This window comes from Hippopotamus amphibius, chromosome 4, assembly GCF_030028045.1.
Source record: "Hippopotamus amphibius kiboko isolate mHipAmp2 chromosome 4, mHipAmp2.hap2, whole genome shotgun sequence".
In the NCBI taxonomy this organism is placed as follows: Eukaryota; Metazoa; Chordata; class Mammalia; order Artiodactyla; family Hippopotamidae; genus Hippopotamus; species Hippopotamus amphibius.
In genome coordinates, this window is record NC_080189.1 from 146547178 (window position 1) to 146560411 (window position 13234).

The 13234-nt window shown below is 39.4% G+C and overlaps 1 protein-coding gene across 1 annotated transcript; it reads right to left on the bottom strand.

Annotated features, from left to right (window-relative positions):
- Positions 1 to 188: 188 nt before the first annotated feature.
- L3HYPDH (trans-L-3-hydroxyproline dehydratase) lies at positions 189 to 13224 on the bottom strand. Its single transcript, XM_057733485.1, has 5 exons — positions 12641 to 13224; positions 8952 to 9121; positions 6340 to 6462; positions 6113 to 6250; positions 189 to 693 (listed from the first exon to the last, which is right to left on the bottom strand). The coding sequence occupies exons 1-5, from the start codon at positions 13146 to 13148 to the stop codon at positions 568 to 570; spliced, it is 1065 nt and encodes a 354-aa protein (XP_057589468.1). The 5' UTR covers positions 13149 to 13224; the 3' UTR covers positions 189 to 567.
- Between the last annotated feature and the right edge of the window lie 10 nt (positions 13225 to 13234).

A 13234-nucleotide genomic window follows, 5' to 3' on the forward strand; every position in this document is an offset into this window, starting at 1 on the left:
GCCCTGGGGTCTGCAGCGCGGGGCATCCTGGCAGCAGCTGCAACCGCCTCCGCCCAAAGAAGCTGAGCACCTCATTCCTTCCCAGGTTATGCTGCGAAGGGTGGAGACTTTATAATCACCTGTCTCCCTTGCACCGCGCTTAGCGAGAGGGCATTATTTTACTCAAAAACTGGAAGACCAAAACAATAAACTTGTAAAACTCATTACTTTACATTATTTGTAGGGAGGGCTGCAAGTCAAGCTATTATTCAGAGGGCACTTAAAATATGGTAGTAATTACCACAGGGTGATATTTTAAAAGTAACAAGAATTAAGGTTTTAATTTTACCTGATGTGTTAATAATTAGAAAAGTATTCTGCATGTGGGGCATTTTGTATTCTGTAAGTGATACTTATACCAATATACATGTGCAAATTGAGGAATAATGACTTCACATTTAGCCACAGTGTCCTACTTCAGAAAGCATGTTAGTTGGCTTACATGTACAATTTGGATATAGTTTTCCACATAATTCAGAGAAAAATTACTGACAACAATTTAAAGAAAGCCCTTAAAGGTCATGTAAGTCATTTAAGAAGAAATCCATCCTTCAGTGGGTCATCATCTTCTACTACAAAACTTGCTGTACCTGTGTAATGGGCTTGTCCGGATACTTCCACTATAACAGCTTTAAAATCACCACATTTTGCCTCCTGGAAAGAGAAGATGAAAGAAGAATATCAAAATACTGCCCTCATAGATTATCTAGCCTAAAAGTTGTATTCTCAAATTTTATCATTCTAAAGAGAACCCACGATGGGACTTTCCTGGTGGTGCAGTGGTTAGGAGTCTGCCTGCCAATGCGGGGGACACGGGTTCGAAGCCCTGGTCCTGGAAGATCCCACATGCCACGGAGCAACTAAGCCCGTGTGCCACAACTGCTGAGCCCACGTGCCCCACCTACTAAAGCCTGAGAAACTAGAGCCCATGCTCCACAACAAGAGAAGCCACCACAATGAGAAGCCTGCACACCGCAATGAAGAGTAGCCCCCACTCACTGTACCTAGAGCAACAAAGACCCAATACAGCCAATAAATAAATAAATAAATTTAAAAAGTTAAGAGAACCCAAGAGTTAATCATATAGGCAATAGGAAGTTTTTTAAGGTAAATGGCCAGATTTGTGTTTTTATATTTAGTTTAGCTGTAAATTGGGTAATAAATTGGAGAGGAGAGAGACTAGAAACCCAGCAACCTGATAAGAGGTAACCTTAATTCATCAATTAAATCTAGAGACAGGAGGGCAGTTTTCTGTGAGAACAGAGAACAAAATATACAGATTTTTTGGAGGCAGAATTGATAGACCTGGGACTGATGTACGCAGGAGGTGAGGAATAGAGATTAGTTAAATATGACCATAGTTTCTATCTTGGAAATGAAGCTGGTGCCACCATTAACCAAGATGGGGAATGAGACAGGAAGAACGTTTAGGAAGGAAGAACTTTTTAACAAGTTGAGTTTCAGCTCTCTCTGGGACAATCATCTTGAGATGAGTTCAGTGGACAGTGTTAGACTCAGGAGAGGCACAGTTAAGCATGATAGGAATGAAGGTTTGGGAATCATCATTAGTGGGTGGTTGAGAGTTGAGTTCACTCTCATGTGGGTGAAACTGCCCATCTGCATCAAATGTTTTGCCTATGAGCAAGAAAATATGGTGGTTAAGAGTATAGGCTCTGCTCAGAGAGACTCACCTTCATAGCTTGTTTGACCTCTGGCAAATGATCTAAAACTCTAACTCCCCATTTTATCATTTGTGATAAAAGATATGGTACATACATACAATGGAATATTAATCAGCTGTAAAAAGCAATGAAACTGGGACATTTTTAGAGATATGGATGGACCTAGAGACTGTCATACAGAGTGAAGTGAGTCAGAAAGAGAAAAACAAATATTGTATATTAACACATATATGTGGACTACAGAAAAATGGTACAAATCAACCAGTTTGCAAGGCAGAAATAGAGACACAGATGTAGAGAACAAACATATGGACGCAAGTGGGGAAAGCGGGGAGGGTTGGGGGGGAATGAATTGGGAGATTGGGATACCAAATTGTACACTCTAAATATATGCAGTTTATTGTAAAGTATAAAAAAACAGTTAAAAAAAAGGATGATAACAGTACTAACCTCATAGGATTCTTGTGAGAATTACAAGAGATGGTATATATGAAGTGTTTAGCTTAGAAACTTGACACATAGTGAAGCACCCAATAAGTTGTCAATTGTTATTTTATCTTGAATCTCAGACTTGAAGACAATGTATTCCAAATTTTTACATACAACATAAATGGTTTCATATCCCACAAGATCAATGTATTATATAGGAATCCCCAACTTAAAGAAAATTTAATATTCAGAAAAATCAAACTTTAAAAACAGCTATATTAGGATATAAAAGTCTTTATTAGGATAAATTATTTGCTATATTAAAGGACTGTTTGTGAGTAGATTCATTTCCTATAAGCAATTTAATCATACTGTAGTAGATTTCACTTACTACTATAAGTAAATTCATTAATTAGCTCTGTTAGCTCATTTATAATTTGATTCCATTACAAAAATAATACTTTCCACAACTTTTCAGGACATTCACATTTATTATATAAAATGGAACATTCCTATAGAATAAAAACAAAAAAATCCAAACTGTAATTTAATGGTCCTCAAATATTTTGGTCTCAGGATCCCTTTAGACCCTAAGATTTGAGGACCTCACCCTCCATTACCGTGATACCAAAACCAGACAAAGACACTTTAAAAAGAGAAAATTACAGGCCAATATCTTTGATGAATATAGATGCAAAAATCCTCAACAAAATATTAGCAAACCAAATCCAGCAATACGTAAAAAGAATCATACACCATGATCAAGCTGGATTTATACCAGGGTCACAAGGATGGTTCAACATACACAAATCAATCAATGTGATACACTACATCAACAAAAGGAGAGCCAAAAACCACATACTCATCTCAGTAGATGCAGAAAAAGCATTCAACAAAATTCAACATCCATTCATGATTAAAAACTCTCATCAAAGTGGATATAGTAGGAACATATCTCAACATAATAAGGGCCATTTATGACAAACACAGCCAATATAATACTTAACAGTGAAAAGCTGAAAGCCTTCCCACTAAATTCAGGAACTAGACAATGATGCCCACTTTCACCACTTCTATTTAACCTAGTACTGGAAATCCCTAGCCATAGCAATCAGACAAGAAAAAGGAATAAAAGGTATCCAAATTGGAAAGGAAGAGGTAAAACTTCACTATTTGCAGATGACATGATACTCTATATAGAGAATGCCAAAGTCTTCACCCTAAAACTATTAGAACTAATAAATAAATTCAGCAAGGTTGCAGGATACAAGATTAATATGCAGAAATCGGTCACATTCCTATACACCAATAATGAAATATCAGAAAGAGAAAGTAAGAAACAATCCCATTTAAAATCAGGTCAAAAAAAAAAGTACCTAGGAATAAACTTAACCAAGGAGGTGAAAGACCTATATGCTGAAAACTATAAAACACTGATGAAGGAAACTGAAGATGACTTAAAGAAATGAAAAGATAGGCCATGCTGTTGGACTGGAAGAAATAATATTATTAAAATGGTCGTACTACCCAAAGCAATCTACAAGTTTAATGCAATCTCTATCAAAATACTGAGGCCATTTTTCACAGAACCAGAACAAACAATCCTAAAATGTATATGGAACCATAAAAGCCTCCAAACTGTCAAAGCAATCCTGAGACAAAAGAATGAAGCTGGAGGTATAACCCTCCCCGACTTAGGACTACACTACAAAGCTATAGTAATCAAAGCAGCAGGATACTGGCATAAAAACAGACATAAAAATCAATGGAACAGAATAGAGAGCCCAGAAATAAACCCATGCACCTACAGTCAATCTAAGACAAAGGAGGCAAGAGTATACAATGGAGAAAAAACAGTCTCTTAAATGAGTAGTGCTGGGAAAACTGGACAGCTACATATAAAACAATAAGATTAGAACAGTCTCTCACACCATAAAAAATAAACTCAAAATGGTTTAAAGACATAAATGAAACCATAAAACTCCTAGAAGAAAACATAGGCACTTTCTGACATAAACAGTAGCAATATTTTCTTGGATCTGTCTCCCAAGGCAAAAGAAATAAAAGCAAAAATAAACAAATGGGACCTAACTAAACTTAAAGCCTTTTGCACAGCAAAGGAAACCATCAACAAAACAAATACACAACCTATGGAATGAGAGAAAATATTTGCAAATGATGTGACCAACAAGGGCTTCATTTCCAAAACATACGAATAGCTCATACAACTCAATATCAAAAAACAACAACAAACAATCCAATCAAAAAATGGGCAGAAGGAACTTCCCTGGCAGTCCAGTGGTTAAGACTTCACCTTCCAATGCAGGGGGTGCAGGTTTGATCCATGGTTGGGGAGCTAAGATCCTACATACCTTGGGGCCAAAAAACCAAAACATAAAACAGAAGCAATATTGTAACAATAAAGACTTTAAAAGTGGTCTACATCAAAAATTCTTTAAAAAAAAAATGGGCAGAAAACTTGAATAGACATTTTTCCAAAGAAGACATACAAATGGCTAACAGGCATGTGAAATTATTAGAGAAATGCAAATCAAAACCACAATGAGGTACCACCTCACACCAATCAGAATGGCTATCATCAAAAAGTCTACAAATAAGAAATGTTGGAGAGGATGTGGAGAAAAGGGAACCCTCCTATACTATTTTGGTGGGGATGTAAATTGCTGCAGCCACTGTGGAAGATGATATGGAGATTTCTCAAAAAATTAAAAAGAGAACTACCATATGATCCAGAAATTCCACTCCTGGGTATATATCTGGAAAAAATGAAAACACTAATTCAAAAATTCATGCATGCACCCCAATATTCATAGCAGCACTATTTACAATAGCCAAGACATGAAAGGAATCCAAGTGCCCATCAACAGATGACTGGATGAAAAAGATGTGGTACACACACACACACACACACACACACAGAATATTAGCCATAAAAAACAGTGAAATAATGCCATTTGCAGCAACATGGATGGACTGAGAGAATATTATGCTTAGTGAAAGTCAGACAGAGAAACACAAATACTATATAACTTATTTGTAGAATCTAAAAAATAATACAAATAAATGTATATGCAAAACAGAAACATACAGATATAGAAAACAAACTTGTGGTTACCAAAGGGGAGAGAAAAGAGGGTAGGGACATATTAGGGGTATGGGAATAACAGATATAAACTACTAGCTATAAAATAGATAAGCAACAAGGATATACGGTATAGCACAGGAAATTATACCCAATATCTTATCATAACCTACAATGGGATATAATCTGCAAAAACACTGAATCACTAGGTTGTATACCTGAAACACAATATTGTAAATCAACTATAGTTCAATTTTAAAAGATTTTAGGACCTCAAAGAGTTTTTGTTTATTTTGGTTACATCAATTAATATTTGCTATATTGGGAATTAAAGATACTTGTTCATTAATTCATTCAAAAATAATAAGCCCATTACATTTCATCATAAACAACAAATTTTGTGGAAATAACTATATCTGCCAAAACAAAAAAAGAATTTAATGAGAAATATGGCATTTTTTACATTTTTGCAAACCTCTTTAATGTCTGGATTAACAAAAGGCAGCTAGAGTCTCTTTCAGCTGATATCCCAGCTTCTGCATTCAGTCAGTTGGGATATCACACATCATGCAGCTCCTGGAGAACTCCACTGTACACGTGTGAGAGAATGAATGTGAAAAGCAAGCAACGTCTCAGTATTATTATGAACATAGCTTCGACTTTGGGACCCATGGACAGGACCCCAAGGTCCTTTACACACTTTGAAAACCAATATCCTAGTTGAATAGACATTTATTCAGCCCTGTCTTAAAATTCTCTTCTAAGAGTTAAATGAAGAAACTTATCTAACACCCAACTTAGGTCTCCACAGTCTCAAAAGTAGCATATTTACAAACGAGACGCTAAGGGTGCCACTCACCCTCACAGCCTTCCCTGTGAATACAGAGCCGGTTGCACTGCTTTTAAAGGCTCTGGTCTGGTTCAGTTCTAGAAGCCCTTTGTGATACTGTAGGGCAATTCGGGCTGTCACTCCTGAGCCGGTAGGACTTCTGTCAACCTGTTTCAGAATAAACGAAGATAAGAGTGTTCACAGTGTTCTAGTTCCACATTACCTGGCTGTGTGCTTAAAAATTGCAGTTTTAATACCTGTTCATCTGCAAACACACAGATGTTGGTGGTTGGTTCCTCACTATAAGCATCTTTTCCATCTGTTAATATAGTTCCATATAGAAAGGCAAGGTCTTCACTGTCAGGATGATTAATTTTAAACTGTAAATAAAATAATTATCAACCACATGTAAAATACATATTTTCATTCAACTTTATCTTTTAAATAACATATATGGGGTACTCTTAGACATAATTTTTCCATCTCTATCATTTAAAAAATATTTGGGGGGTCACAGCACTAAATACTAGAAATTATGTCTTCCTCTAGATGAATAACGATAGTTTTGTTGGAAGTTAGGATTCTTATACTTTGAGCCCTTTCTAAGGAAATCATCCTGCACAAAGCCTCTACTAAAGGAACAGTCCTATTTTATACACATATCCTCCCCCCGCTAAAAAAAACACTCTCTTTGAAGCACTGACTCCAGCACTGACCCCAGGATGGTCAGTTCAGAGGCCAGCCATGGCTGCTCAAACAGGAGGAGCTCAGGCAGTCCTATTCTCACCCTCAGGAACTTGAAGGGGATAATGCAGAAAAATCAAGCAATGCGTATCTAAAGCTGAAATTAACACCCCCGATCGATACAAGAACTGTCCGAGGCTATGAGCAAGCAAAAAGTATAAGGATGCAGATGCTATTAGGTAAGAGAAACCATTGGATGGGGAAAAAAAGACATAAAGGATGAAGTCAGTATCATAAAAAGCAGCAGGTACACACAGAGAGAAGCAGTCACATCAGTGGTAAAGCCTGGTCAGGCCCAAAAGTGCAATGCTTCCTGTTCTTCTTCAGAGGTCTGGTTGTTTAACTTCTGGATTTCTGTAGTGTCTGGTAGCTTGGCTGAGATGACTATGATCTTACGTCCATTGTACCCTTACGGTTAGTATATTCCACTACCACGTACCTATCATCTGAAGTAGTTGAATAGATTTGGATTCTTAAAGTCCAAAGAGTCCAACTATAACTCAGTTAAAGAGGCCCATGTCTGGGATCTTTGTTCTCTGTCCTCTTAAAGCCCTTATGCCCCACCTGCACAAGAGCACCAGCACATCCCACTGTGCACAGGGGTGCTGCCCCTACTAGTCTGAGCTCCTTGAAGGTGGTGGGGTTTGTTCTCCCTCTGGGTCTCCAGCATCTAGCACACTGTCCGACACACAGTAAGTCCCTGGTAAATGTTTGTTAAAAGGATACAGATGAATTTATGTTATATTTACTTTAGCCCCTCCCCCCCAATGGCCTCTGCCTACACCTGCATCAGCAGTATGAATAATCAGCAATTCGCAAAGTAGTCCTTCTGCCTGCTTCATCACTGACAGAACTCCTCATACTTTTTTCAGAATCCTTTCTCCCTCAAAGCCCACCCCTTGCCATCCTGATGAGAAGTCCTATCTTTAATAAGAAGTTCAAAATTACTCCCTTTACTAAGAAAATGATGCTTATTTCTCTTGATTTTATTAAAAATAAGGTCAAATTATTTTGTGTCAAATTGTTAATTCAAACTACTAGCTGTCTGCTTACTGGAACAGAAAATGGATGTAAATTCAGAATTTCAGAAGTTACTCTCATAAAATAATTCTACCTAATGGTATTGGCAGTCCTAGAAAAATGACAATTTAGAACAGGGATACAGTATATATTTTCATTTTGTTCTTTAAGTTATAAAGTTATAGAGTTATTATGTTAAATTAAAGCCTCAGATATATTAAATAGTCCCATAAACAATTATTAGTAGAAGTATATTAGATTCTATCTTTACTCACTTTTTACTTAGAATAATTAAATTCTCATATGCTAAAACATTTAAATATGTATATGGGTTTTATATATAGGTCCTAATTAGGTAAAATTGAGTTTTATATATAGGTCTCAATTAGGTAAAATGGCAGACTTGTGCTAGAAATGAAAGAATATTCTAGAATTATTATCTAAACTGATTTTATAACAATAATTTTCCCAAGCCAAGCTAGAGTTACTTGAGTGGTTATTTAAGTAACTTCTTAGCAATATAGGAAAAATTCACTAAGTAGGAATAAATTTTTTCTGTGAAATAAGAGAAAGTCTGATCAGACTTAATAAAATCTATTTTGTAAGCTATATTTTACATTCACTATTTTCAGGTTTTGCAGAATGACCATATACATCAAAGCATTTCAAATTAGTGGAATATTATATAATGCATTAATTCTATATGTTTAAATAACCACAAATTATTATATATTATTAAAGTTAATAATAGTTATCATTTATTGAACATTTACTATGGCTAGCCACTATCCTAAGTCCTTTACATATATTGACTTATTCTTACAACTCCCTAAGCAGCAGGTATTTCATAATTTCCATTTACAGAGAGGAAAAATGAGGCACATAGAAGTTATGTAGCTTGTTCAAGGTTACAAAAGCTACAAGTAGCAAAACTACAACTCCCAGGTAGTCTTGCTCTAGAGCCTAAGATTATAGCCAGTACCCTCTTCGTAGTACTACTAATAATTTGAACACAGAGATTTAATTTTCTGTAGAGACATGTCATTTATATTGCCTCCACGTCACAGAGGAGGGTACCTCCTATGATAGCAGCATCTGTACTGACCTGAGCTTTCACTGCTTCTGTCACTGCACTTGCTGCATCCACGAGGTCCCTTGTCTTTGTGGAACAAACATCGAGTCCTAACTTTTCAGCACTAACAAATGCATAAAACGCACCACCGTATGCAATGTCCACCACCACTTTTCCATGACCAGGAACATCCACTAGGAGATCTAAAAAAGATGTGTTTGAAGATAAGTTTGTTTTTAGTATTTCAGCAACAAAATTCACAGCATTTTAAATATATGTGTTTCGGGGGGTGGGGTGAGGGTACGTTTTCCTATCAAAAAAAGGAATGAAGTAAAAATCCATTTTCAAAATGAGCATGCATCAGGTAAGTAATAGCAGACCTTTAGCTAAGTACATCTTTCTATTTTTAACTTTATGAGGTTTGCGTAAGTTTTAGAACATTTGAATGTCATGTTTTTCCTAAAGTATACATACATATTTTGTTACCTATTCTGAGGCTCTTTTCTAGAAAACATCATAGAGGCAGAGAGAGAGGAAACCCTGAGATACGAACGTATGAAAACTATGAAGAAAAATTTAAGTCCCTCTCATACTACTGGCAAAGCTTCAAACACTAAGGATTTGGGATCCTATTCACAACTGGTTTTCTTCAACTATAACATCAAAACAAAATGAAAAAAAAAAAAGCATTTTTTCTGTGTAAGTTATATATGCTTATTTATCTAGATATTTTCATCTCATGAAAGTATCCTGGAGGCAAATACCCAGAATAAAGCCATCGTAGAATCACTGGCCTTTACAGTATCAGTTTGCATTAAGGTTTTTATTTGAGTATTTTAAGTCCCTGGCATACCCAAAGTTTCACTTGATGAGTAGTTGTTTGAAATCCTGAATTTGTATTTCCAAAGGAATGGGGCTGGGTGATGTTTTGGGACATTAAAACTGTTTTACCCCTCCTTGCATTTTCTTCTCTTCCTCCTCCCCAATTCAAGTAAGCTTAGTGATCACTGCCTCTGGGGGAGGCATATGGGGAGAAAGCAGGTCTTTCTGTATTTGTTTCATGGAAACCTAAGACATCAGGGGAAGGAGATCTGTTGGCAAAGGAGGGTCCCAAAGGGAGAGTAGTTTTCCCAGTCAATAGAGAAATTTCCTCTGGACCGAGAAAAGAGGCTGAAGGTTCTGAGTGCAGAGGACCTGTGTTGACTTTCCCACGGCACAATGAGAAGGCTAAGGGGTGTGACAGAGGCAGCAACAAGAAGGGGGAGGCAGGGGACAGGGGCAGGGGTCACATGGCTGAGGCAGACGCTCGCTGGTTAACTGTGTAAGTTGTTAAGGGCCTTGTCTCCAAGACCTTGGCACTTTCAGGAAACCTCTGCTCACACACATATCAGAGGAGGGGCCAGCCCATGGAAGCATGTGGCTAAGTCAACCAACAGGGCAGAGAGGGGTCTCAAAGTCAGAAAAAGTTGTGAAAAATAAAATAGTTCTTGTATTCCTGAGTTTGCAGTGAGTCCTACAAAGATACCAGGGAGCTGTCGGTTACGGAGTAGAACCACAGACCCCTCATGATGTGTCAAAACAGAGCAAGTTTATAATCAAAAGAGTAAAACATGCCTGTGGCACTTAACAGCAAAAGTGAATCAAAAATGTCTTTATATTGATGCTGATGCAGCATGAAAGGCAGGTTTAATGAAAGAAGACTAAGGAAACAGATAGAAATGTGGGACTGTTGGAGTGGGGAAAGCTAAGTGTGGCTTTGGAGTCCTCATGTGTAAAATGGAATTGCTGTTTCCCTCCCAAAGGGGTTGTTTTGAGAATTCCATGTGATAATGTGTGGGGAATGGTTGGCACAGATTAAGAATGCAATAAATGTTAATATTAAAGCCAAAAGCTTAACTTCCAACAGGAATAGGGCTCTTAAGAGGAGCAGATATTGACATCTGCCAATCAGCTATTCTTCTTAATTTCATTTATTTACTCAACAAATATTTGACTGTGTACTGTACTAGTGCTTAAATACAGTGAATAAAATTAAAAAGTCCTCATTTTAGCTAGGTGGAATGGAGATGAACTCAGCAATCTGTCATCCTCATTTTATAGATGACTTTGAGGCATGGAATCCCTTCCACACGGTTAGAGATGGGGAGGGGCAGAGCAGTGATCTTGGAGTCTGCCTTTTAGGCAATTTTTCAAAGTAGAGAATTTAAGGATTTTGTTTTCTTTATGACTCAAAGTGACCATTAATGCCCACCGATTATTTCATGGTCACACAGTGATGCTTTCAGGAATTACTGTGCTTGTGGGGTTGGCTGCCCCTGCCCTAACAAACCCCAAACCATGATGTACGTAGTTGGTGATCCTGCTGCCAGCTGTCATTTCCCGCAAATCTAGAGTGCTTCTAATCTGCTGCTGGGTGGCCTAGGGGGAAATCAGGTAGCCAAGCTACTTAACTGTTGAGGTTTTTAAAGCTGCAGTCCTAACATAAATTCCTGTCTCCCTCAAGTGCCCTCCCAATCCGGAGTGACACCATTCTTTCTGAGAAAGTGGCATTAGTTTTCTCAGTATTCTTTATCAACTTTTGTGTTTCAGCTGCCTGAGGTTACTCTAAGACTCTCCAGCACCTGGGCTATTACTGCATCACTCATAACATTCATAATCAGGCTAAATTGGAACCCAACTCACAAGGATCAAGATCAAATTAACAGAATGATCTGCATGGCTTGAAGAAAAGGAGTGATAACCCCATTCCTGGACTGACTGAATTAGTTCCCAGCTCACTTCCAGTCAAACTCCTAAAGCATCCTCACTGATAGAATTCAGCCTTCATTGATAGAATTTGTAGGGATCTCCCTCTTTCTAAGGATTATAGTTATAGACATTGTTTTACATGGCATACAGGCTCTGTACTAGAAAACCCATCAAAACCTTTTAAGGGCTCTGCACACCTAGGGAACTATAACTAGCAACCCTATATATTCTGCAATCTATCTCTAGGAAGATATTTTAAAAAATTCTAAGTACATTGCATACTCTCATTAAATCCACACCAAAAAAACACAATGAGATAACAAATGAAGACACAATAGGAACAGAGAGGGTAAATAATTTGACTAAGGTTGCACAGCTTTAAGGAGGTGTCAGGATTTGGACCTAGGCAAAGTCTGTTCCTGTTCTTAAAGAATAACAGCAGCAACATCTGTATCTACTTGAAAAAATTTAATTCTTTAATTCTTCCCCCAAGAAGTGGGGAAGGCACTTTTTTGCAAATGAGTTTTAGTAACTTGTGTTTACTAACTTGTCAGGGGGTAATAATGTGTCTAGCAAGCATATTCTGAGCCAGCCTGGAGTCCTCGTACGTTGGCTGTTCTTTGCACTTTCCTTGACCCTAGAGGACCTTGCTTTATCCAACTGTGAAATCTCTAGGAATGCGTGACGCGTGGAGAACGAGGCGCTGAGTAAGGGAAACACGGAATTCTGTACTCCTCAAGACTCTCCCCAAACCAGAGACGCGTAGATCTGAGGGATAATCAAATTGCATGCACCACACAAATTCGCAAGTGTAAGATGCTGACACACTTGCCGATACTTAGAATTACCTTTTTACTGACTGTAAAGGCTTTGTGGGGTGGGTTAGTTGCGCTGCGTGGGTTCCAGCTCAGGGAGGCAGTTAGTGGTGTTAGTTGGGTCCCAGGCTGCAGGGCTGCAAGGCTCCCGCCGGTTACCTGTGGCCAGCGCGAAGGCCGGGACGCTGTGGAAGCGCACCGGGCCGCGACTGCGGCCGCCCTCACACTCCACGAAGGCGGCCACCAGCCCGCACGGGCAGTGGATGTTGACCAGGGCCTCGCGGGCGCCGGCCGGGGGCGCTGGCACCAGCCCGAAGTCGAGCGCGAAGCGGCCCAGCGCCAGCACCGCGTGGCCGCACATGGAGCTGTAGCCCTCGTTGTGCAGGAACAGCACGCCCAGGTGCGCGTGCGGCAGCTCGCTGGGCACCAGCACGGCCCCGTACATGTCCCGGTGCCCCCGAGGCTCGAACAGGAGCCGTCGCCGCACGTGGTCGAGGTGCTGGCGCATGTAGCGCCGCTTGGCCAGCAGCGTGGGGCCGACCGCCTCCGGACACCCCGCCAGCACGATGCGCAGGGGCTCGCCGCCCGTGTGCATGTCCACCACCGACAGAGCCGGCGTCCTCGGGTCGTGCGGAGGCAGCCGGGGCGCAGCCAGCGTGCTCGCCATGGCCTGCGTCGGGACGGGAATCAACCACCGCACGGCCCCTCGCGCTTCCAGCCGCGGGCCCAACCGCGCCCTCCACGCCAGGCGGG

Coding starts and splice junctions, on each gene's coding strand:
- L3HYPDH (XM_057733485.1), bottom strand. CDS start 13,148: ATGGCGAGCACGCTGGCTGCGCCCCGGCTGCCTCCGCACGACCCGAGG. Junction 9,122..12,640: donor GGCCTTCGCGCTGGCCACAG/GTAACCGGCGGG, acceptor CATCTTTTTTAG/ATCTCCTAGTGGATGTTCCT. Junction 694..6,112: donor TCACAGGGAAGGCTGTGAGG/GTGAGTGGCACC, acceptor TTCTCTTTCCAG/GAGGCAAAATGTGGTGATTT.